This window comes from Blennius ocellaris (genome assembly GCF_963422515.1).
Source record: "Blennius ocellaris genome assembly, chromosome: 3".
In the NCBI taxonomy this organism is placed as follows: Eukaryota; Metazoa; Chordata; class Actinopteri; order Blenniiformes; family Blenniidae; genus Blennius; species Blennius ocellaris.
In genome coordinates this window covers 13,863,217-13,889,468 of record NC_137652.1, presented here as the reverse complement: position 1 = coordinate 13,889,468, position 26,252 = coordinate 13,863,217, and the positions used below count along the sequence as shown (strand labels likewise).

The 26,252-nt window shown below is 41.1% G+C and overlaps 1 protein-coding gene across 5 annotated transcripts in view; it reads left to right on the top strand.

The window, feature by feature from the left end:
• Window positions 1-25,529, top strand: part of kdm4c (lysine (K)-specific demethylase 4C) — a 29,790-nt gene extending 4,261 nt beyond the window's left edge. Inside the window, exons 5-22 of one of the 5 annotated variants that reach the window (XM_080520482.1) lie at window positions 615-808; window positions 4,480-4,529; window positions 5,234-5,337; window positions 5,601-5,738; window positions 5,997-6,190; window positions 6,374-6,597; window positions 6,802-8,801; window positions 8,902-9,013; window positions 9,985-10,178; window positions 10,734-10,977; window positions 12,883-12,959; window positions 13,639-13,694; window positions 13,849-13,957; window positions 19,737-19,931; window positions 21,181-21,351; window positions 23,289-23,408; window positions 24,249-24,341; window positions 24,511-25,529. In XM_080520482.1, coding sequence (XP_080376608.1) covers window positions 615-808; window positions 4,480-4,529; window positions 5,234-5,337; window positions 5,601-5,738; window positions 5,997-6,190; window positions 6,374-6,597; window positions 6,802-8,801; window positions 8,902-9,013; window positions 9,985-10,178; window positions 10,734-10,977; window positions 12,883-12,959; window positions 13,639-13,694; window positions 13,849-13,957; window positions 19,737-19,931; window positions 21,181-21,351; window positions 23,289-23,408; window positions 24,249-24,341; window positions 24,511-24,678 — 4,443 coding nt within the window. In that variant the 3' untranslated portion in view covers window positions 24,679-25,529. Of the gene's footprint in view, window positions 1-614; window positions 809-4,479; window positions 4,530-5,233; window positions 5,338-5,600; window positions 5,739-5,996; window positions 6,191-6,370; window positions 6,598-6,801; window positions 8,802-8,901; window positions 9,014-9,984; window positions 10,179-10,733; window positions 10,978-12,882; window positions 12,960-13,638; window positions 13,695-13,848; window positions 13,958-19,736; window positions 19,932-21,180; window positions 21,352-23,288; window positions 23,409-24,248; window positions 24,342-24,510 lie in introns of all 5 variants that reach the window. The other 4 variants (XM_080520483.1, XM_080520484.1, XM_080520481.1 and 1 more) reach the window with 4 other exon arrangements.
• Window positions 25,530-26,252: the final 723 nt, after the last annotated feature.

Genomic DNA, 26,252 nt, shown 5'->3' with positions numbered 1-26,252 from the left:
TACATCCATAACCACAAATGAGCAGGAACTAAAATGATTGTCTTCAAGTGCACAGTTGATTTACTGCACCTACGTTAAAGGCATAATTGAAATGTAGATATTTCAGTCGGGAAAAACATGAAACACAAAGTAATGAGTAACCCTGGCTCTGCTTTTTGGGCTTTTGATGTATAGAGAGTAATAATCCAAAGAATAGAAGTTTCCATGTCCTCGCGTATTGAACTTCAACATTTTTTTTTTTAAATCCTGGGCAGTGCTTTTCCACAGTGATACTTTAGAAGCACAGTACACTTGACATTTGTCACTAAAATAGAAGCAAAGTGACCATATTTAGCCTAGAGAGGCCTGCTGCTCATCTCATAGGTTCCTGCTGTCATGGTGTGGATTTTATTATCTGTAAATAAAGCCCCACTGTTCACCACCCGTGTATGAAACTGCTTGTTAGCGATGATCTCTGTGTCCTAATGAACCGTACTAGAGGTGATGTGACAACTGAGAGCACAAAGCGGCCTTGTATAGCCGCTCCTGATTGGATTCCATTGGCTGCTGCAACACCGGCAAGGCTGACTTTGACTTCCAGGCCCAGCTCTTAACTTGTGCTCCTAATTTTCCAGGATGTGGATGAGTGGAATATTGGCCACCTGAACTCCATCTTGGATGTCATCGAGGAGGACTGTGGTGTTTCCATACAGGGGGTCAACACTCCATATCTGTACTTTGGGATGTGGAAGACCACCTTCTCCTGGCACACTGAAGATATGGACCTGTACAGCATCAACTACCTTCACTTTGGAGAGCCCAAGTCCTGGTGAGTGTGGGCATTAAGTGAACAAAAGAATACGAGACCATTCATCCAACCTTAAATGCAGTTTTTGCAGGTTTAAAATGCAGTTTTTACATCAACTGTATTATAATTTACATTCACAGCAAAACTGTGAGTAATGTTTGGACCGTGGTTTTTTTTTTTCTTCTTCTTTTGGCTCACACTACTTTCTGGCTCCATAAAACAACATTGAATACACGTTTATTGTTGTTCTGATTATGAATTAACTTTACGGTTAACTTTAGGTATAGCCAGCTTAGCATTGAGATTTGTTCACTATTAGCACTGTGTGGACAAGATGGGCTGAGTCCGATAATCAATATATGTGCTAGTTGTGGTCATCTGTCTGACAGGGACAGACGAAAGACGGCAGAAGTGCCTCACTGTTCGCTCGACTTTATTAAAAACGTCATATCTTGATGTCAAAGAGTGTGTTTAATATACTAACGCAAACGGACGCGAGTCCTTTTAAAGTCATTCCCTACAAGTTGCTGCACGCTATCCTGAGCCACAACAGCCTCGCAAACTGCAGCAGGTCCGCGGGGATCACAGCTATTAACGTCACAGTTTATGGGTGCAGTGTGACTCAAGGCGGCTAATGCACACATCTGTCAGATCGATTTCCTTTATACTGAACATTACATTGCAATCACCTTTTTCTCACAAAGTAGACAATTTACACCTTTTACTGCAAGCAAGAGACATTTACAGTCGATACACGTGTTTTCTGAAAGAAAGCAAAACTGCTAAATTATCGATCTCGGTATCCAATACAATAAATATTGGATCTTTACTATAAAAAATTTTTTTTTTAAATTGAATTCAGGGCCTTATATGATGCTTGGCAAACATTTGGAGATGCACATCGTTTTCGTAATCCACTTGCATATTTGTATCAGACATTTAAAATCCATTTCAACATCCTGCATTGGATTTCCTGATGCAAGTGGTTTTAAATTGTGAATTACTTCCGACACCGCAGGTTTAATTTGATTTGGACAACAGTTCTGTTACAGCCCGGGGGGGTCTTTCTCCCACAGAGGAGGAGGTTTGCTGCAATAAGTGACTATTGGGAGGGTCTAAATACATATGGGACAGTGATACTCTAGGAGGCAGTGTGTACAGAGCTTTGCTATTCTCCAAAGATTAAAGCATCTGCTTAGATATTGTTAGAGGTGTATTTGTGTGCACAATGAAGCTAATCAAGCGGCACAAATTAAATTTAGTAAGTTTGTCACAAACGCATCAAGAATCGTTTGTGTTCTCAAAGATAGAAAGATTAACAAAAGATAATATGTTGTAAACACCTTTATAGGCCGAAGACAAATGCTTTTATGTGACCGTGCAGCATGACTGACTCTTTTTATTGTCACTGGACCTCACAGTCACTGGTCTGTCCCCTTTTTGTTTACATTGAAGGGATTTGAAATTAGAAAAAAAAACTCAATGTTTGATTGGTATTTCAAGTAAGAGTTACTTACTCTAAGTAAATAGGCAAAATACAGTGTTTGTGTCGTTATTAGAAGTTTAAAGCAAAGGGCCCATAATTTGTCTTAATTTTCATAAACTCTCAAAACATCACTATCTTAATGTTTCGTTTAATTAAACCAAGATGGGGATGAGGTCATTTAGAAAAGGACGATAAAAACAAAGGAAGGAAATCCAGGTCTCTTTTCAGACCAACAAAGTCCCGATAGGCAAGCCCTGATTGCTTTTTTGAATATAATCCAGAAATCCAGCTGCAGGAACTCACCAGAGGATCTCAGACTGCATTTGAGCTGATTATGAATTAAACATTGAGTCAGATACTCAAACACTATTTCTACACTTAGCATTTGGATAATCAGAACCTTAAAATCTACTCTGAAATGTACAGTGATACTAAAAATACAGTAATGTGTTTCCTCTTTCTCAGTATTGCAGTGGCATTTTGGATTAATTGAAGTCTGGATAGATTACTGTCTCCGCTAACAATGTGTTGTTTGGAGGTGTGATATCATGGAGCATATCATAGTTTTTTTTTCCGTACACTATATTGGAGTTTGGGCATTGTTTACTTTACATCTTCGCCTCAGTGTTCCCAATCATAGTCTCTACTGAGACGCCTGTCCAAGCTGATAAAAAAAATCACTTTTGGTCAAATTTTCATTACGGTGCTGAGATCCACAGTTTTTTTAATGAACCTTTTTATTCTCATTTACAAGAAATGTGTCTGAACTGGGCTTGTACAGTTCTGACCCTAGTAACGGGTATTGGAGACATCTCTGTGTAAAGCCACTTACATAGAATCGACCATTAACCTGCATGTGAGTGTGTGCATGAGACATTCAGGACATGTCTGGAAGTTGTGATTGCAGAAAAAGCACTGGGTTCGGTTTTCCTTTAAACTATGTCTGGAAGCACACCGGTTACTCGCCACACGACACGGAACGGATTTTTCCGATGTGATAAAGTTGTTCTTTTAGTGATGACGATGACATTTGTTGAAAAGAAAGCACATCACTCCACAGAGTACTGGATTTCAAAACAGAACCCGATTACAAAGCATAATCACACAGGTGTCATTGGTGTGTGTGAAAGGATTTCGTAAGTGAGACGTGTTATTAGGAGGTCACAGTTGAAATAATGAAGGTATGAAATGCAGGTAGATCAAAATGGAGTTTGCTCTTTATTTCTTTGTCAGCTTGGCTTGCTCCATTTCCCTCCCTTGCCCTGGAGGGAGTTTTGCTCATTAGAGCAGTGAGCCCTGCAACCCCACAGGGATCAGTGTCGCAGCCAGACAATCTCTCTCTCTCTCTCTCACACACACACACATACACACACACACACACACACACATACACACACACACACACACACACAGTGGTGTACAGGCTTTTTATCTCACTGCTGTTTTGACATCTCGTCCCCGGAGGGATGCAACTTAAAGATGCACCCCTCTCACCTCTTCTCAATCTCCTACTCCCTCCAACTCCCCCTGTTTACCGCTACCCGAGGCCCCCCACCACCACCTCATCTCACTCTGCTGTGTTTAGATGACAGGTTGATATGATGATAGAAATACCACAGACCTGAGGGAGGGTGGTACGAGTCAAATGGAATGCCTAGTTGAACCTTGAGGGAATTTTGTCACACTTTCTTGGGCTTTTTGTGGATAACTCTGTGAATACTTTGCCTCAGCAGCACTGTGACAAGGCAAAAGCAGAATAAGGCTAACTAACCATAAACTCATAACTCGACAACAATTAGCGGTGGCTTATCTTGTCTGTGTCAGAGATTTAACTTGGTGCGTTGCGTGTTGGATATTTTGGAAGTATAATACAGGAAGAAGATTCTGAAAGGTCAGCATTTTCCTGAAAATGCACTAGCAGCAAATTAGGGAAGGGTACTAAAGGAGGTATGGACACAGACCGGGGATAATAAGTAATACCACTTTGTATGTCATTGCACTTAACCTGGGAAATGTTGGAAACGGTGTATTAGACTATCTGCTATCTTACATCTATCCACCACTTGATGGCAGTCTTGAAATAGTGGAGACTCCTTTCAAAATGTGTCTGCTTGTGCTAAACTGTAAGAATAAGTAACAACACATGTTAACTTCACCTGCACAGTGAAAAAAATAATAGTCTGCTCCACATTTGTTTCTCTAACAGGTATGCCATCCCCCCTGAGCACGGGAAGAGACTTGAGCGTCTGGCTACAGGTAAAAGAGTAATTTATATTCCCTGTGTTGCTTATATGAATTCAGTTGTGCAAGGTAGTAAAATAATTATTGCCTTACGATCTCATTACACAGAGGCAAGTCTGCATCAAACAACAAAGTACAGCTCATAAATTAATCCCAGCAATGAGAAAGCACACATGAGGAAATGGCAAAGCTGTAGATGCAGCATACTAATGATCTCTGACTACATGCGAAAACTGTTTTAGTTGAGGTGGAAACTCTCCAAAGACCAAACACTGAATGCATTTGCAAATACATACGTATACTTTGAGTGAACTGTAAACTTAGTTTAACCATGAATTGCTAATTCAGCCTCAGATATGTGGAAAAACAACAGATGATCATTTTTATTCACATATATTTGGAAGATGATTCGCCAAGTGGCCCGACGGCTGCCTATGTGTTACATGTCAGTCCTGACATTCTGATGAAAATCAAACAATGCCTGAAATACATTTTGTCAATAGGAATATTTTTTTTATAGTGTTTTATTTTGAGAAAATAGATATGCTTAGGGTAAATTAATTAAGCTAATAGATTGAATCACATGTTGCAAATAAGGAGGTATTGTATTTTAGTTTTTTTTTACTAATACTGGAAGCTATAGCAATAGACCTTGTTTACCTTTTACAAAGCTTTCGTGTTATGTCTCGCTCTAATGATTGTGTATGTGCTTGTGTCAGGTTTTTTCCCCAATAGCTTCAAGGGTTGTGAAGCTTTTCTTCGTCACAAGATGACTCTAATCTCCCCTTCCATACTGAAGAAGTATGGCATCCCCTTTGATAAGGTATGCTCTGAAAGCCTTGGAAATATTAGTCTGTCTTCTTCCCATTTACACCCTCATTATTTACCAGGTTTGTGAAAACACCTTTTACTGTATTGCCAATGCATTTTGATTATAGGAATCTTAAATGCTTAATTTCTATTATATGTATTCATTTAGCTATTTTTTTAATTGTCGAAAGGAGAAATTGATGCCTCGTCATTTATTCCACTGTGCAAACCAGCCTGTTGTCCTTTTGTCTTTTTCCCTCTTGGATAAATTGACAGATTACTCAGGAAGCTGGAGAGTTCATGATCACCTTCCCTTACGGCTATCATGCTGGGTTCAACCATGGGTTTAACTGTGCAGAATCCACCAACTTTGCCACTGTGCGCTGGATCGACTATGGAAAGGTGGCCACACAGGTAACATTACCTTTGGCCCATCTCATTGGCATTTTCCTCAAAACTATACATTTGGTATTATTATTTTTTATTAGAATTAACTTTAGGTAAATTGATGGCTGTGTTGTGTCAAAAATGACTAGATATATTGTAATTGGGACTTAAAAAAATACACAATGAGTGTAAACGTAACCACGTCAGTGCATGAACCAACCCATTTGATGGTTTTACTCAAGCAAAAGGGGGGAAGAAAATTGTTTTCTTCTTTTTCTCTTCCAGTGCACCTGTAGCAAAGACATGGTGAAGATATCCATGGAGCCATTTGTGAAGCGTTTCCAGCCTGACCGCTATCCTAACTGGATGTTGGGCAAAGATTTAACACCTATTGACCACACTAACGCCACTCCCAGCACAACACCAGAGCTGCAGAGCTGGGTGCAGAGGCGCCAGAAGGCCAAGTCTGCAACTAAAGGGTAATGCACTCATCTCGCGTTCCATCGGTCACTGGTTACCTTTTCTTACCATCAACAATCAACCTTTGTTTGCCTATTCCACATATGTCTACAGTTGTATTTGTCATTGTTGTTGTTTTTTTACCCCCCATTTGATTGGAGTTTGTTAGTTATTTCTTGTTTCCTTTTCTTGTGTTATAGCAGTGGCCACTCCCGCATGCGCTCCAAACGCCTCCGAACCACAGAGGAGCCTGTTGGCCTGGATGGCAGCTCGACATTGAACACCAGCAAGAGGAAAGGTCTGGGTGGTCCACCTAGTGCCAAGGTGCGAAGGTCGATATCAGGGACAGCGTGTAAGGAAGAAAAAGAAAAGAAAAAGGAGCCAGAGTCAAAGCACAACCTCAATCAAACCTCAGCCCAGCTTCCTGGTAAGCTGACTGATGACATTTGAGAATTAACATATCTATTACTACTGAAATTGCCCCGATGATGTGTTTTTCTGTGTGGAATTGAGATTACTGTCAGTTTACAAAAAGTTGTTGTTTTTTTTTGTTAAACACAACTCATTCATTTGATAGTAATTCTATGCTATCTCTACAAAAGTAAATTATTATCCTTTTATCCTTCGGCAGGTGCTTGCAGACAGATGTGTGTCGTTAAAGTAAATCGAGTGGAGAGTCAGAATTTGGGCTTTTCCCAAAAGGAGCCGTCGCATGAATGTCAATCCAGCTCCTCTATATCACAAATGAAGGATGACCTAAAGGCAGAAACTCAAATGGACCCTCAAGTACTCTCAGGGCCAGTGGTCACAAGCAGTACTCCTGAAGGACTGAGACCAGGGCCAGAGGCTCTGGAAATTAATGAGCCAAATTGTTGCTCCTCTGAACCACGAGACCTCTCAACTTGTAAAGACTGCTCGATCAGGATCCCTCCTCTGGACGCCACAAATCTCAACTCATCCCCCCACACGAGTACTTCCTCTGAGACTGTCACAGCCCTGTGTCCTTCTGACTGTAAAGCTCAGAGTTTTAGTTTCTCATGTAGAGGAGACACTTTACCTTCTAACACTGACAACAGCATGGACACAACGGCAGAGAATGACGCTGACAAGACTGTGAAAACTGAGAAAATGGACACAATTGTTGATCCAAAACATAGCAATCCTCACTCCAATGCAGACGCACTTTATGATCTCAAAAGTGAGCCAGCAGAGGGGGGTAGTTTCACATTGTGTAAACCGTTCTCCCCCGCACAACACAATTACAGTTCAGGGAATGGTGGCAAAGAGGAAAGTCTTTTTCCTCCTTTCCTACAGAAAAATGCTGTGGAAATGCCACAACTTACTCCTGAGCCCACTGACAAGGTTGAAATTTGCCCTTTGCCACCCGTATTGACCCAAGAGATGCCCTCACTCACCCCAGCTCATGATGGGCTTACTGACTTCCCCAAATCAAAATCATGCCATCTCCAGATTGCACCTGTGCTTCAGAGGGAAACGTCGACTGGCTCTCCGTCCTTGCATGAGACCAAATGGGAAAAGAAGGAGTCTGACTCTACGGTGTCAACAGAATCTGGTGTGGTAGAACACGCCAACAACTGGCATTTAAATTCTCCGTTTCAATGTGAAGGGGCCGCAGTGTCCAGTACAGAAGGAAATAAAGCTCATTTAACTGCCAGTGGTCCACACACAAAAACATCTGGTGTTTCCCAGGAAGCACTAATAATGTCTGCAGCCGCAGCAGAAAAGGATCATTCAAACCAGCTAGTACAGAGCGCTGCAGCCCCAGAAGAGAAGGATCCTGATTTACCACTCCCCAAAGACTCAGAGTCCAAAGACCCAGCTGAAACGGACAGTACATTCAGTCTAAACAGTGCTGGCTCACTGTGGACTAGTACTTCAAACAATAAAGTTCCAGCACTTGCCCCAGCATTATACTCTGAGAGTGAGAGCCACTCAACACTGCATCCCCCACATCACACTACATATTCCCCGTCCCATTCCACCTCCCTGAACACGTATGTGGAGCCCAAAACCTTCTCCAGTAGCATCTGGAAAAACCTCAACTCCCCGAGTCCTGCTGTTCTTATTCAGAGTCTGCACCAGGAGCTTCCTAATGACTTCAGCCATGACCCTCTCCCTTACACTATGTGGACAGAACCACAATGTAAAGAGGTTACAGACCTGGAAGATCCAGGCAAAGACCTCCGTGAGTCTGGAGACCGGGACAAAGAGGGTGGGCCTCTCACCTGGGCTCAGCTTGAGCCCACCTCTCTCGTTTCAGTTGGTGCTATTGAGCCTCTTGGGCTTTGTGGAGATTATGAACTGCAAAGGGATGGAGTGGATGCGACTGAAGCCATGTCCCTGTGCACGGAGCTGGTGAGACAAAGGGAGGCAGAGGAGAGTCCACATTCAGGTCCTGCTGTTTCACCTCCCAGGATAGGGGGGGAGCAGGATGGAGTGTCTGATATGGAAGAAGAAGGCTCCGATGGCGAGGAGGCAGAGCAGCAATGTAGTGCCAAGGGAGAAAGCAGTAGTGACTCATTTGATGATGAGGAGGAAGAAGAGGAGGGAAATGATCCAAATAATTATGACTGTGATGAATCAGGCCTGGAACCTGGGGAGGTTTGTGCAGTGAGTGTTTCTCACACACTTATAATAATTTAATCTTTTGCTTACATTTCATAAATGCGGAGATTACGTGCATACTAAATACCATGTTTTTCCATGCCAGTATCCGGCCCGGTCAGTGAAGCGGACCAGTAAAAGCTGGCGTCACCCACTCAGGAAACCCACTGCAAGGGCTGTACCCACTGCTGTGAAGCAACAGACCACTAGTGATGACGGTGAGCACATTAATTTGCATGCACACAGTTCACTGAAAGGTATTGCTACAACTTTACCTTTATAGAAATGCCATTATACTGGCAGTGAAACAAGCTCATAGTGCAAGCCAAGAGTCATTTCAATAAAGAGCCAGGAACATTTCCTGTTGTGGATACTGCTGCAAAACCATTGGCACCTGGCCAGAAACCATGATCCTTTAACTTCTTTGCTTGTATTGTAGGGAACCAGGATACAGTTGCCGTATCATTGTTGTTTTTAAGATTAAAAAAGGCTTTTAGATGAAGGGCCGTATTATTTTCTTTGTAAAAGTCGTGTTCGAAAAATGAAAAAAGTTCAGAAGTAACTTGGGTCACTTTTTTGCTTCTCTACACCAAACATACCATATGTTGAATACCACAAGGACCCATTCGGTTCTGTGCTTCCCCTTCCCTTTTTCACTCATAAATCCATAAACCAAACTTTTTTTAATTCTCAGGACTACCACAGTATATTGATCCTGTGATACTGTTTTCTTGGTTTTTCGGGAAGGGTCCTTCATTTTCAAGTACTAATGTGCTTATTTGACAAAAGTAACATTCACTATCCACATGGTTGTGATGAAGAATGAATTATTCAGAAATGTCCATGGCTCAAAACTTTGTTTATGAGATGAGTGGGTTTAATTAGGTTTGGGCAGTATATAAACAGACAGGCGCACACAGTATAAATGATTAGGTCTGGCTTACAAGCAAGTTCATGCAGGTGTATCAATGCTGCAGAAATCAATTATGAAAATGACAAAAAGTCTTTTTGAAATTGAGGTCATGTAGGGGTTTTTTCCGAGTCCGAAAAGGATGAGCTAACAAATCATCAGGTAGGACAGATGCTCTTGGCGTTGCGTGAATCATTATCTTCACCACAGTAAAAGCACCATTTAAATAGATAAGTGATTGCAAGGTTGTAATGCTTTATTTATTTTTTCTCTAATTAGAGCCCCCTGAAGCAAGCCTGGCAGACGAGGAGGAGGAGGAAGAGGGGCAGCGAATGGAGGCCTGGGCAAAGCCACTCATCCACCTGTGGCAGAGCAGAAAAAGCTGCTTCACGTCAGAGAAGGAGTACAACGCTCATGCAGCCACCCTGCAGCCATACTGTGCTGTCTGCACACTCTTCATGCCCTATTATCAGGTAAAGCGGGTTTCAGCACAAGTCTGTGATTAGAGCTAGTCAGCATATGAATAATCCATTCGAGCATTTTACAGTTTACATCACAAGGTGGCTCTATTGACGAAACTCAACATAATGAAGCGTTATCTCTATAACCGTGCTGGTCACAGGCTGTAATTGGAGCAATCAGCACGTCACAATGTTGTGTGATCTATCCGTCTGCTTGGTTGTGCTTTACAGAAATTGAATGTTGTATGGAAAGGAGCACACACATTTATATTTTGTCACCAACCACAATTATAATGTTTATTACAGCTAATAATAATTTTTGTCCTGAAGAAGAAAACTTGCTTGTTTGTTTTCGGTTTGTATGAATCTTGATGCTGAGAAGGCACACAGTGTTCTTCTAAATGTGTTTTGAAAAAGTACAATTTCAGTTGAAAGAAGTACAAAACGTTGATATGCAATGGAAATAGATTTACCTGACAATGCTTGATGATTTGCAGTGCCTTATTTCCCTCGTCTGTAATAAGATCAGCAGGAGTACGTCTAAATTGCCGTCCCTTCCTCCCATAGGCTGAGGACAAAACGGAAGACAATAAAGAAATCAATGAGCAGGACACCTCGAAATGCTCCTCTCCAATGGAGGGTCCTGCCCCTCCCTGTGGGCAGTTGAGGAGGACCAAGCCCCTCATCCCAGAGATTTGCTTCTCTTTCCGGGAGCAGAACTTCCCCCCAACTCCTACTCACCCTCTGCTGCAGGAAGATGGCACCTCTCCTCTGCTCTACTGTCAGAGTTGTTGCCTGCAAGTTCATGCGAGTACGTATACACAAGAGTAAGATGGCATGTCTACTTGACAGTGGAAGAAGAAGTCCATCCTTAGATATACAGTATGATGCTGTTGACCCCCTCGGAGACTTTCAGTTTCTCTTGACTACTTAACCAAAACAAGCCACATTGTTTGTTGCCACATGTTGTGCTTGTCTAACTGATGTAGTTGTTTGAGGGTCAGTGGGTTTAAGTCTTGACTCACTCTGTCTCAATGTTCCATCTCTTCTACCCCCCCCCCCCCCCCCCCCCCCCCTGTGGTTTGGAGTATTTTATTACCCTCGTCAGCCAAAATTAGGGTGAATCCTTTTCCTTCACCACACATGCTTCCTGTCCAAAAGCCCAAAGCCAACAAGCCCTCACACACACACACACACACACACACACAGTCTTTAAAAAAGGCCCTTGAGCTTTGCTTTTGCATTTTATACATGGATGCAATATATTGAGCGTTATCACAATCCCTCATTCACACATTTATGGGCTGAGATCTCTTTCCCACTTGTGTGCATTTGGCTGATATGTTAAACCTCCAGCCAGCCTTTCAAAACGTCTGCTTTTGCTGATACATTCTGCTGTTAAATGTCTTATATATTGTCCTGAATCCATAGCTTTGAAATGACGTTGCATCTTCTTAAGTCAGTTTGAATCACTCACACCGCTGTCGACTCTGCTCTCAATGTACTTTGCGGTGTCTAGGCCATCATATGTGTACTGTGTGCACCTAAATGCTCGACTACAAAGTTATTTACTTGGTTTTTGTAAATGTGTGGAGGTAGAGCACTGGGAGATGGAGTCAATGCCATTTGACACTGATGAAAAAGCCACAAGTTTGGTTTTGAGACCCAGCAGTAAGTACACGTTGATGTAGCTTTCTCTCTGGGATGTTATTTGAACTCTGCAAAGGAAACGGAGGTGAGCTGAGATTTATTTTTTGGTTTTGTGATGGATAGCGGAGGAAAGGAACAGAGACATACACACATATACAGGCTCTAAGTGTTTTTTACAAATAAGAATTCCCCCCAGCTTACATGTCTAAAGCCTCAAGCCTGTGGATTGTAACCAGCTGCCGGCTTTGACTACAATCACATTTGTTTTACTTAATTAAATTCCAAATGTTTCTCTGTTTCAGGCCACCAGCATTTATTTTTCTTTACCTCTGTGCTGTTTTCCCACACTCAGGACACACACACACACACACACACACACACACACACACACACAAGTAGCAGTACTTATACGGTGTTGCTTTTTGTGAAAAGTTCTGCTCTTGCACAAAGAGCTGGTTTTATATGGGATAAAGTGACACAGTAAAGTAACTTTTCCTCCTGTGCTGTCTGCAATTCCGTCTTGACCACACCAACATTCACGTTCACAGAGGCTGTAGAGCTCTCAATTTCCACTTCGTCTGCAGTCCTGCGCATTCTTGTATGGTACAGCACCGCTTTTCAGTCAACTATCTGGAGAAACAATGTAGACGTATCAGTTCGTTCTGCTCTTTGTAGCTAACAATAGATTTTACATTTCCTGTTCAATTCTGCTGTTGTCTGTTGGTCCACTGATACCATGCAGCTTTTAGTGGAGGGTTGCTACAATTTGAGATGAGAGCTTAATTTATATATATAAAAAAAAAGAGGATGTATGCATCAGTGGTTGTGGTGGATTTGGTCAATGAGTTGAATGATAACTGAAACACATCCATCCATCCTCTATCGGTCTTTATATGATAACAGGCTCCATTAACACCCAGGAACAAGTCATTACTTAACCTGAACTGAATGCGGGAGATTTTTTTGGCGTGTGAGAGGAAATCGGAATTTTCTACAAGGCATGAGTGCAACTCCACTACTGTGTTGGTGTAGATAAATAAATTGATTATTTGTCCCTCTCCTTTAGGCTGCTATGGTATTGCTGCTGATGCCGTCAGTGAAAAGTGGTCATGTGATCGATGTGCGGAAGAAAGCTTCACAGCAGTAAGATACTTTTTGTTTGTTTTAAGTTTTTTTTGTTTAATTTTTTTAACAAAGGGGAATACTGGCAACTAAGCTGTTAATTCCTGAACACTCACTGTAAACTACATATGCAACAGGGACAGCATTTCATTACCTCATAAATTTCTAGCCCGGTAAAGACAAATCTTCCAGAGATATAACTGGAATCCACATATTTTCTGTCTTGGATAAATCTGGACTCAGCCATTTATCATTTTTAACATGTTATCTTACCAAATACAGGCTTGATAGATGACTTAAAAATGAATGTATGCTTCACTGTGCAAGAGGGAAGCCTTTGACATTTGACATACCAATCATTTTACTTGAAACACACAAATAGGATCTTTCGCTCAAATGTTCCACAGTCTTCACTGATCCCCATACTTTTACTCATTTCCAGTTCATGGCTTGATCCCGTTGTGTGTATTTGGCTTAAGGAGAACATGCAGATTTGAATTCAATTAATTGATATGGTAAAATATAACAGCCTTTGAAACATAAGATATTTCACACACGGCTTCCGACCAATTTCACCCAGTCCCACACAAGAAGCAACTTTACATGCCGTTGCGATACGTGAGCATCCGAAAAGCATTTGGCGAAAGAAAGTAAAGTACTTTCTCCTATGTTGCTCACTTGTCTGTCTTTGTTTGCTCAGGAATGTTGTCTCTGTAACCTCAGAGGTGGAGCTCTGAAGAAAACCCAAAACGACAAGTGAGACAAACTTTTGTTCTGTGATGAGCTCTGCATACTTATCCCTGATCCCCAGAGCTCAGCCCAATGAATTGTTTGCGTATCTTAGTCATCACACAGTAGTAATTTGTTTGTTTATATATGTGTGTGTGTGTGTGTGTGTGTGTGTGTATAGATGGGCTCACGTGATGTGTGCAGTGGCGCTACCGGAGGCGAGGTTCGGTGATGAAGCCAAGAGGAGTCCCATCGACACCAGCAGAATCCCCATGCAGCGATACAAACTGGTGAGAAGACAGAAACACGCACACACACACACACACACACACACACACACACACACACACACACACACACACACACACACACACACACACACACACACACACACACACACACACACACACACACACACACACACACACACACACACACACACACACACACACACACACACACACAATCCTTCAGGACCGGGCCGATCTAATTAATGAAGTGTTCACAGTTCTAATTAACAATGTGAGACGAACATGCCCGCAATCAAAGCAAGATAATTAACCACTGGTGGGTGGGAGCGGGGGTTTGTGATTGCAGGGCCGTACGTTGGGCTCATGTTTGTCTATACGTTTGTAGGTGTACAATCTCCTCGTGTGTATTTGCGTGGGTGTGTGTTTGTGTGCATGCAGCTTTTGCGCATTTTGCGTGTGCATGCATGTTTGCTTAATGAGAGAGCTGGAGTGTGTCTCAGCAGACCTGACATGTTGCCACTATAGTTAGCTCTCTGCTGCAGGCACCGTGATAGCTCAGCAGAAAGTGAAGCGTTGGAGAAGCACATCAACACAAGATGGATCACAGAGATGTAGCTTGTCCGATCGCACTCATTGCTTATTGTTTCAGGAGTAAATGTCACTTCTGTGCCATACATTACAGTTAGGGCCAAAGCTGGTATTCCTGATTAAAGTCTAGGCTGTTAGGAAGGAATTGAAAAATTGCTTGTTCAAAATATGCATATAAAATGAAACGGAAACACAGGCCATTTGTATTATTGCAAATGTTCCACAAATATTTTGTCTCTGTTTTCAGAGCTGAAGAGGCTCCGTGCCTTAAGTCTGCCACAAACCATGCTTTGTAGGAGCAGGTGGGGGATACTTATTAGAAATTGTGCAGCTTGTTGCGTGACAGAGAACAGCCTAAAAGTACCACTAAAACAAATACTATATTTGAAGTATCAACATTTTTGTTTCAGTATGGAAATCCCTGGCTTTTAAATTCTGCAAAAGTTATGGGTAAGCAGCTCAAAAATGTGGAAGACCCATCGTGAACTATTCTTCAAACGTAGTTCCAAAAATTTACTGGAAAATGGGTTTAATAAAATGTTTGAATGAATTGACACCAGCTCATAGTTTGGATTCTACATCTTCCAGTTGTTGTCCTGATGAGAGTTTGGGTAGATCATATTTTACAATGGAGAAAAAGAAGTTTCTCTGCATTGCAGAGGGGCTGCAGCTCTTTCATAGCTTCTTATAAACATATTTTATGTGGGCAAACCTGCCAGCACTTCTGACTGAAGCTCCTTGAGTGACCAGCTCAACCACAATGGTTGAATTGTGACAAATGTGGTTCAATGAGTGTATTCCAGTTTGTTGTGGCTGTGTACGGTTGCTCTACACATTAATGACACTCCTACGTGTTAAATTGAATAACTTGTGGAATTGTCAAAATGCCCAAAAAATGTCATAGCAAAGAAAAGCTGCTTGACATTGGCAGAGAACATTTGGCAAACTTTTCATGAATGCAACCCAAATACTCAGCTCTGCTGATCATCCCACAAATGCACATTCCTTCCAACTGTGGCCTTTCAAAGGAAAATAAACTGGCTTTGTAGGGTTTACCAAAGATTTATACTATTTTGCATAGTTGGTTTGCATGAAATATTAGAGTAAACAACCTTGTACTGAAGAAAATCCTACAATGTGATATTCTTTTTATTTTGACTTAAAACTAATGTAAGACACCTATATTGGAGTTCTTTTGAGCATTTATTCATAATAACAAGAGTAACCGTTTTGTGACAGGGTTATCCAGCCAACCTTGAACTGCAGCTTAAAAGGGGTTTATTTCCAGTTTATGCCCCTTGGTGTCTGCTGTTGGTGATTTACGCTGTCTTCTCCTCACCATTTGAAGCATATTTTACTGTATTGCGAGTCTATGAAGCTGAATTCATCTCTTCCCGAGAGACTGAATAAAGCCTTCATCAGTGACACACTCCACCAATAGAGAAACCATCCAGTCTACATTCCTACATTAGTGCTCACGCAAAAATAGTGCAGGGGATATTGCTGTGCCGACACTGAAAGGGACACAAACTTTGTGGACACAGTGACATTACCCACAGGGTATTTACAGGGATATGGTTCATATCTTCACACACCACATTGAAATTAAGCTCATTTGGATATGAAAGCACAAACCACAAAGTCAGTTTCCATATCCACAGGCCAAAATCTGAACAAAATGAAAATTGTAGTCCAGACTGGAAAGGGCGGGACTCTCATAAAAGCCTCTGACATGACCTGTGTGGTGGCATAACTTTAAGGATGTAAAGGACCTTTCTTAAAAAACAAACAATATTTAAAAAAAAAACCCAACAAAAAACGGCCTCAAGCTGTAAAATGCGAAGTCTGTCACAGTGCCAATTTATGCTTGACGACACAGATTACACTCTTTGTAGCCAGAAAGCTGAAAGCAGGTCCTTTGAAAATCAAATGCATATACGTTAAGTATTCCTTCTCTCACAAGATGACACAAAGTTGTTGTCTTTTTTTTTTGTTGGCATATTTTCAAAAAATAAAATGCCTACATATGTAATTCAAGATGGACATTTATAAGATGACGTTTTTGAAATGGCTACTTTGAGTTTTGTGGTGGGTTGCTTGGGGAAAAAAAAAAGATAAACCCCTGCTTCCATACAATATGGGACAAATGTTGCGTAGTGATGACAGAGTTACTGTTTATCGCCATTTGAATTTGAGTTCATTTTCACAGGATGGTTTACCTTTTTTCGAGCGCCTCCACTTCATCATACGTGCATCCACCCCACGGGCCACGTGTTTTTCCAAGTACGCATTGGACCCATCGCCCCTGCAGCAGCCCTGTACATTTATAATTCACTATCGCGCAACACGCACGAACACGCACGTACGCATTCATAATTTACTGTGGGAATGTTCTTAACGCATGGCTCAACACAGGCACCCAAATACACCCTGCAGAAGGCACAGGCGTGGAGAAAAACGCTCTCTGTCTCACACACGCACGCACACACACACACACACACAGGTTTTATTAGAAATATAGTCCGAGTCCAACATAGACTTTTTGTTTTCAACTGATGTGTCTTCATAAATGTCACTCAGACACACAAATCTTCCAAAAAACAAAACGACAACAACAAAGACACTGGATCTGTCGGTTGTCACTCAGAATCTCAGTCAGGCTGGCCTCAGTAGGTGGACGAGACAGTCAGTCCAGTTCATCAGTGCCCTGCTGTCCATAATAAAGGAGGTATGGGAAAAGGCTCTACCAAATGTAGAGCAAGTTAGTCACTGAGAAAAGGACTGACTTTTTCCCCTCAGTTCAGAAATGGAGCAAGAGAGGCTTCATTAATAGGAAAAAAAAAAAAAAGGGATAAAGTTCGGATTTTCTTTGCCCATTTTAAATTAAGCATTTACTTTGCCTTTCGGGTTGACTCGTAAGAAGAAAAGAGCCGCCTCTCCGTTCACAATACCCGCTGATCCTCGGCAGATATGTGAATTAAGGAGGCTAAGCTGATAATTGTGACGACGGGGCCAAACCCCGCAGAAGAGGTTAAATTTAATTATTGCCATGTAGGTTAAGTAATTAGATCAGTTATTGATTTTTCAAAGAAATGAACAAAGGGAATTTATTTCAGAGGCTTAGCTGATAACGACAGACACTTTGAAATGAAGTTTGTTATTCGCTCAGCGCCACCTTCTTTTCCGCCTATCAAACACGCGGCTACTAATTCCGGGACCATCGACATTTTCTGCCAAAGATGTCAGAGAAACGTTTCTTTTGTTGCGTTGAGAACTTTATGTACCTACAAACAGTTAATAAAACTTGTATTCAGTGATAAATATTGACATGACAAGTTGCATGTTATCGCATCATTATGAAGGAGTTTGCCGACCAGCCAATTCCCAACTGAGCTCCTCTGCCATGGTGGGGTATCCGCAGAGGAGTTTTTCTAAATATAGTGGTATGATATGTCAACATGTATGGCTATTTAAGTATGCATTTCAAGGGAATAATGAATAAATTACCTTCAAAGAGAGATGACACATAAGAGGATGGCAGGTTGGGAAGCAAATGTAGACGTTTTTATTAGGAAGAGACTGAAGGAAATGGAGTGAGATGGGAGGCGAGGGGGCGAAAGAGGAATAGCGAGGGAGCGGGGTTATAATGGGAGGATGTCGTCATTTTTTCCCCTCTAATGGGAGAGCGAAGGATTTGTGGGTAGAGGAGGCGGGAAATGGACTTGATGGGCTGCTTGGTGCAGAAAACCGAGGGCTGGTCTTAAAAATGTAGGCACAAGTGTGTTTGTGCAAAGATGCATGGCCGTGTGTGTGTGTGTGTGTGTGTGTGTGTGTGTGTGTGTGTGTGTGTGTGTGTGTGTGTGTGTGTGTGTGTGTGTGTGTGTGTGTGTGTGTGTGTGTGTGTGTGTGTGTGTGTGTGTGTGTGTGTGTGTGTGTGTGTGTGTGTGTGTGTGTGTGTGTGTGTGTGTGTGCGTGCGCGTGTGCGCGCATTGTGTACGGTTGCATATTGCTCACAGACCTCAAGCGAGAGAAAAACGCCACAGCATGCAGGCTGAAGTACTGATTTGTTGTGGAAAACTCAAACGATGTCACCTGATTGGCCTTATTTGAGAGTCCCTTGTATTTTGCAGCAGTACATTAACGTGTTTCTTTAGTTTGTTACGACTGGAAGCTCTCACTGCATGTTTTCTTTTCTCACATTAGTGATTTTTTTTGTTTTGTTTTAATGCTGCCGCATCTAATAATGCTTTGAGCAGATTTCACCAACAGGTTTTATTCGAGTATTTAAATCGCATAAAATGAGCAAACAAGGATTTCCTTCACATTGCTGTTTTTCTAGAGCTGTTCAGTGTCTCATAAGCGTAAATGCATACTTTTGTACGAGGCCTTTTTAACCCTGTTTTATGGATGCATTAATGTCCCACCCTTGGTGTCAAGAGGAGGACACAAATGCTATTATTTTCTTACATGATCACCTGTCTTTTGTGTGATTAAATGTCAAAGCGAACACACTTGTTGTTCCACTATTTACCTTCCACTTTCAGCTATTGGTACATAGTGTGTGACTTCAAGCTGAATGAATTTTTCCACTTTTTTGAGGTGTGATGTTTCAAGCATGAATCAATAATTGGGGAAAAGATACAGCCAGTGCTTACCGTCAGCAAACTCGGCTTAAATTAATGCCTAAATATTAATTAAAAATAAAGAAACACACACCAATTTTTGCCATTTACAAGTGTCCCAGCCAAAAGAAATGTTCCCAATTGTTATTTAAATGTTTTAACTATTCGTGTGTTGCAGGGGTGTCAAACATAACCTAATTCTGTCCCTTTTAATGATGTGTTAATATATAAATCTGAGAATAGCTGCTGCATCGAATTTTTGTTGTTTTGCCGACAGGAATTCAGATCATTCAGCAACCAAATGATTCGAGTAATATCTTGTATGTATGGATACGACGAATGAAACGAAACAAAAATGTACTCAAAAGGATACATCAAGACTGACTGGATATTTTTGTTGTTGTTATTGATTTTTATGTTATGTTATTTTGCTCACCAAGGCCACATTGGAGTGTTTCTTGCTCCTGAACAGAAACAAGTTTGACACCCCTGATGTGTAATGTTGAAACTTCACTGGTTTTTAGTGTGCAGCAGCTTCAGTGAATTCAAGCTGTTGGCACTCAGCTTTTTGTTATTGACAGTTTGGTCTGGTCTGTATGTGTTTACAGAAGTGCATCTATTGTCGTAAACGCTACACGGGAAAGCGGCAGGCAGGGGCTTGTATCCAGTGCTCATGTGGCCGGTGTCCCACCTCCTTTCATGTGACGTGTGCCCATGCTGCCGGTGTAATCATGGAGCCTGATGATTGGCCGTATGTCGTGGCAATCACCTGTCATAGACACCAGTCACGGAGTTCATCAGCTGTAAGTTGTAGGACGGTCATTTGCTCCAGCTGACGTGAGCCACGCTCTGCTCAGCAAGAATGGACATGTCAGTGTGATGGCGTTTTAATTCATCTTGCACGAGACTGACGGGATTCATTGACCCTGTTTTTGCAGTAACATAATCAAAGACGGTCAAAGTTACAGTCACATGCTAGTTGCACCAGCTGAATTGAAAATCAATCTAGAATTCAGAATGAGACTCGGCACCGGTTTGAATCTAAACTCACACCTCTTGTGATTTGCGCCGTCATTTAAATTGAGCATTCAAAACACTGTTGTCGAGAGACGGGTTTATTTGACGCAAGCATGCATTAAGAGCAATTTCTTCTCGTAACAGTTGCATATGCGTGAAATGACGCCAGCAGAGGTTGAACACGCTTGAAGCCATGTTGTACATTGTAGAAAATCCTCACTGGAAGTGAAGGCAGCATAACGTAAGACTGTACTGTAATATAATAGCACAGTGGCATCAGTGCATGTCAAGGTTGTGAACGTGTCGGGATGTAATTTCACAGGGAGGCAGTTGAAGAAAAGCTCTGCTTGGAGCAGACACCACAGGAACAATTCATAATTCATGACTTACACTCAAAGTTTTCAGGCTTATCCTGATTGTACATCGCCCCCAACATGAAATCGCTATTTCTGCTAAATACAAAAAACTTTACTCTGTTCAGAGCCTCAATTTAAATGTACACAATTAGCTGGTGCAACAAGCTGAAGCGTGCTGCATAGATTTTAAAAAAGAAAAAAGTGTTGCAATGATTTATTGTGACACTAAAAAATTCTGTTGTGATGAGATTGATTGGGAACAGGTTGTGCTTGAATGGTGCTTTTTAAAAAAATTTTTTTTTAATTAAGCTTAAAAGAGTAATTCTCCAAAAGACTGAACACATCTTCACTAATTGTTGCTGTTCAAGAATATTTATAATGCCTAAGATTACATGCAATGTATTTATAGTGATCATTCAATTAATCTGCAATATTATATTGAGGCAGCTGCCACGATGAGACACACATTTTTAAAACCTGAATGTGATCGAGCCCAAATCTATTATTTAGTGTGGAATGAAAAGATAAATAAATTAATAATTAGCATCTTGGACTCATTAAACTGAATACAGTTGGCATGAGCACAGTAATCACTTCCCCTGTTAGAGTGAAGTTGTACTTTAACCTGTAGTTTATTTCCCTGGTCTAATTGTGGCTGTCTGCTCCGTGTCGACACCAGAAGCAGCAGGCGTGTCAAGCCTCCATCTCTCTGGGCCAGACGGTGATCTCCAAGCACAAGAATCTGCGCTACTACAGCTCAAAGGTCACGCAGATCAGCTCCCAGATGTTCTACGAGGTCATGTTTGATGATGGCTCCTTCTCCAACGATACCTACCCCGAGGATATAGTGGTGAGGATATGTTTAATTAGACTCGTGTGCAAGAGTTCACATCACAGCTGTACAAGGTAGTATCGGATATTTAAATCCTTATTGCACAGGAGGTGCTTTTTTCTTTTACCCGGACAACCTTACTTGTTCTCAACCATCTCTCTCAGAAAAAAAAAAAGTAATGAATCATGGTAACATTTTAATGAAATAACAGGGATGCAGCAAAAAGCCTTTCAAATAACAATGTCATATGAGATGCCGGCTGTGTTGTCAAGGCAGCGGTGTTATTGACAGGATGTTCGAGATGAATGGTGAGCACATTCACACACTTATGTGTCAGTGTGTGTGAATGAGATCATCCACTGCTGAGCCTTGGCAGCAAATGAACTAGTTTTCTTTAAATCTACAGCCAACTGAACACCCACTTCCACTGAAGTCTTTCATTTGCTATTACGATGGTGTACACGCCACAGATGTAATAATGACATTCTCTTTATATCAAAAAACATGACTATTGTATTTTTTTTAATTTGATTTGATAGACCTTCGTCAACATTTCATCATTTAATTATTTTATAACATACTGTGAACATTATCAGTAAAGCTGAAATTTTTATATATATATATATATATATATATATATATATATATATATATATATATAAATAAATGTAATGTAAAAAATGTATGTAGAATGACTTGAAAACAAATCCCAATTTGTAACACAATCCTGTTTTCCGTGTTTTTTATGAAAACATTGCAAATACAGATGTTGTTTATGTCTTAATGTTCTTAACACAGTGTGTATAAAGCGCAAGCAGCAGATCATGTAACTCGACGATGTCTGGCTACTTTTAGTTCAGGTCCCACACACACCCCAGTTTGATCTCAGGCTGGACAGTTTAATAAAATAGTTGCATAATAACCCTAAAATACATTTTTTTTAATTTTTTTTGCTCCAACAAGAGTCCATTAATGTGAATGCAACAAGGTATGAAATACTTGAAACACTTGAAAACCTGAACAATTTCAAGCTATTTGAGAAAAATGTCCATTCTATTAGCTATTATACACTATCAGATACAAGTGTCTCGCAATTTATTAATTTTTTTTTCAATTATTTTCATGTAAGTGACTATCATGTAACGCAAGAAAACATTTTTTAAAACTCGTTCTTTCTGGTCACTTGACTGATTATGAATGTCATTTGTCTAAAACTTTGATATTTGCATCTTTAAAAAAAAAAAATCATATATTTAATTGAGCTCAAACAAGCATTGAACAGCAAAAGAGAGAGAGCGCCTCTTTTTGGAATACTCCCAGCCCTCTTCAGCAAGAATACAAACTGAAGGTTGCTGCTTTCACTTTCCTTCATTCAGCGTTTATTCAGACACTTGAGTGCAGGATTGATTCACGTATACATTCATACATTCATACATTCATACATCTTTCATTAACCACAGACACAATGTCTAATTGAGACTGGCATTCATTTGTCAAAATAATTCTCTACCCAGTTGTAAAGGTATTAGAAGTAAATATATAAAAATGGAGGCTGTCTGATCGGCCGCTGCCTGTCACAGGGGGTCACAGCAGGTTAGTTTTTAATGTTCATGCTGCTGCAACAGAGAAAAAAATGTCATCCAAAGCCAAAGAGTTTAACATTACGCACCACAAAGGGAAGTAGAAACATTGATTTGCCTCGCATATTGAAAATAAGTTATGAGAACAGATAAATTCTCCATGGCTATTTCCGAGTTCATATTTAGTGATCAAGTAATTTGGAAAGAAACTCATTCAGTTCAATGGCTGGAAGGAAGACTTGAGTTTGAAAAGTGCAGTGACACAAACAACTCCAGCAGCAGGTTTTGTTTTTCCAACACGGTGCCAACTTTAAAGGACTCCTAAAGAAACCCAGATGTTTACACACACCAACCGTTCCTCTCTCGTGTTTACAGAGCCGGGACTGTGTAAACTCGGGTCCTCCTGAAGTGGGAGAAGCTGTTCAAGTGAAATGGCCTGATGGGCTGTTCTATGGTGCCAAATACCTGGGATCCAGCGTCTCCTACATGTACCAGGTAAACAAACCAGCCGTGCAGCGGATAAATACTCAGTCAGGGTTGGAAGGGGAAGGTGTGTGTGCGTGTGTGGTGAAAAAAGGAGAAGAGGTGACCCAGATTTTCCTGCAAATGTTAAAGTTGCAAGCACAGAGTAAGTCAGAGCAGTTCTGCAGCAAACTTGTTGAACTCCATCAACGCCGGAGTCATGATGACTCCCCGGACACTCCCAGGGTCCGCCCGGGCTTCTTACGTATCGGAGGGAGGAAAAGAGGACGTCCTAGCGAGACCGAGGGAGGTGCTGATGTCATGGTGACTGGAGAGGAGATTGAAGGTGATGGGAGCGTAAAAAGACAGATGTATAGGAAGCAGAAAAGCTGTACGAGCGCGCAGAGCGATGGCGAGAAAAGAGATGGAGGAGGGAGGACGGGGCGGATGAGCAGGAGGTGACAATCTGCATTATTCAAACTCTCTGAAATATTCACCAAGTGAAGAGTCATGCAGCTCCCACTTAAAGCTTTATTTAGTCGAGCTGGGCGTCAACCATTAGTTATGCATAAATGCATCCGTGACGCACACAGTCGGTTTAAAGAAGGTCAGATTAGAAAAATAAATAAATGAAATGGGGGCCAAATAAGAACTTTCCATTGTCAAGGTGTGTTTGGCTTTGAAGTGTGTTCAGTCTTTTATTTCAAGCTCCACACAGCAAGCAAAAAGTGCTTCAAATGCAAAGAAAACATTGAAATGGGCATGAAAAAAATATTGTTGGTGGAGAGAAAGCACCAGAGAGGAACACGCCAGGGAGAATGTGGGGATCAAGGGGAAACCTTTTACCAGCATCATTCCCTGCTCTGCTCTCAGGTGGAGTTTGAAGACGGGTCTCAGGTTCTGGCGAAAAGGGAAGACGTCTACACGTTAGATGAAGACCTGCCTAAAAAGGTGAAACGCAGACTTGTAAGTATTAGACTTAGCGGGTAACAGATACTCTTTAAAACATATGTTTTTAGTGCTTAAAACAGCAGAAATATATATTTTTTTTAAAAAGAAAAACATTAAAATACCTCCTGCCACTTGGAACATTTCCTTCTCACTCACATGTGTTTTCGCCTGTCTTGTTTTCCAGTCAACGGCCTCCAGCATGCGTTTCCAAGACGCCTTCTTCACCACGCAGGGGGAGAGGAAACGACAGAGAACACCAAATTCACGCTTCCAGAAAGACTATGTGGCCCTGCCAGGCCTCCGTACTACTGCCAAAAGCACATGGGAGCAGCGCAGCCACAAAGGGAAATGAAGTCATGGGGGGAGGATGAATGACAAATGAATGCACTGGATGAACGGTGGATGTGTTTTGGGGAGGCCGTTTGTGTGTTTGAGTGAGTGTGCGTGAGTCTGTGTTTTCGGGGCGCCCACTCAGCTCATTACTTACTTACTCCTGTGATCGAAGTCGAGGGAAGTTGATGATGTGCGCTGGTACGTCGGCGCTCCAGTGTTGTGAGGAGGTGGAGGAAAGTCGCAGTTGGACAGTTGGACTCACACAAAATGGGTTTAACGGAGGGCTTCGATGCCTCAGTGACCTCGTGCTTTCACATCCGTCAGGGAAAAATAAAAAACGTGGCAAACAATTGTCACATCGCCCTTTTTTTGAAATAAAGTTTGTTTTTGTTTAGTTTTTTTTCTCCTTTGTAAATGAACAATTCTAAAGACAGATTTTTCTAAAAAGCCTGCCCATGGTAGTGTTTTGGGAGGTCTGCTATTTCCAGTTTTGATTTTTTTTTTTTGAATGTTTCTGTACTTTGATTGTAGTATTTTCCTCATGTCTTACTTGTCTCGCATGTTCCACATCGTCTCCTAACTGCTTCTGCCGGACCGAGTCCAATCACTCTTCGATGGCTTCCTCTCGACACGTCTGCTAGAGCCATTCAGACACAACAATGATGGACATTTCAAATAAATGACATTCATCCTGAGCATCAGATGAATCAAGCAAAACAAATGACCTGTCGACAGTCACTGAATCCGAGGAGACTCAGATGGGAAGCCATGCTTCTGTATTGGATCTTGTGTCCCATTAACGTGAAATGCTACTGTTGTTATTTTGAATGAATACACGTTGAAATTATTTAAAGTTTGTATTTATTTTTGGCTTGCTATAGTTAAAATATTGCTAACTGCTGTAATGAAAACAATAAAACATTACACATTTGTTCTTTTCTATCAGAAGTGGTCACATTTTTGGAAGTCGGGCTCAATTCCTTACAAAATAATTTACATTTCTGGCTGCCGAGGAAAAGATTTACACATTTTTCTCGTGTGATAAGTTGTGGGTTGAATTTGTCATTTAGCAAGCATTTTAATCATGTTGATGTCCACTATTATTACAATTTACATTCAAACTGTTAAAGTTCTATAAGTTAATACTAGATTTCTCCATTTTTTATGTAGTTATTTATGTTTACCAGAAGTTACTTACTATAGATACAACGGGTGTAGTTGTTGCTGTATAGACACTTAATATAACTTTGGAGCACACAACAGCAGACAATAATCTGTGGATCCCAAACATGAAAAATTGTGTGTTTAAACAGCATATCATGCTTCCTTCAGACTTAACCTGCCTTGATGTACTTATATGGCACTCCATACATTTGAATATGGTAAAAGTTTATTTCCTCTGTATGAATATACATTTGAGTTGTATACTTAATATATATCAATGTAAGCAAAGGCACAAAGTGAGATATGCTTCTTACTTTTGATTTATTATGCCAAAGATAATCTCTCTTCAATGTCTCTCTTTCCTAAAGCCCTATTGTTAAGTCTTACTGGACCAAAACACAAATTAAAAGTTTTCAGTGATGTTTTGAA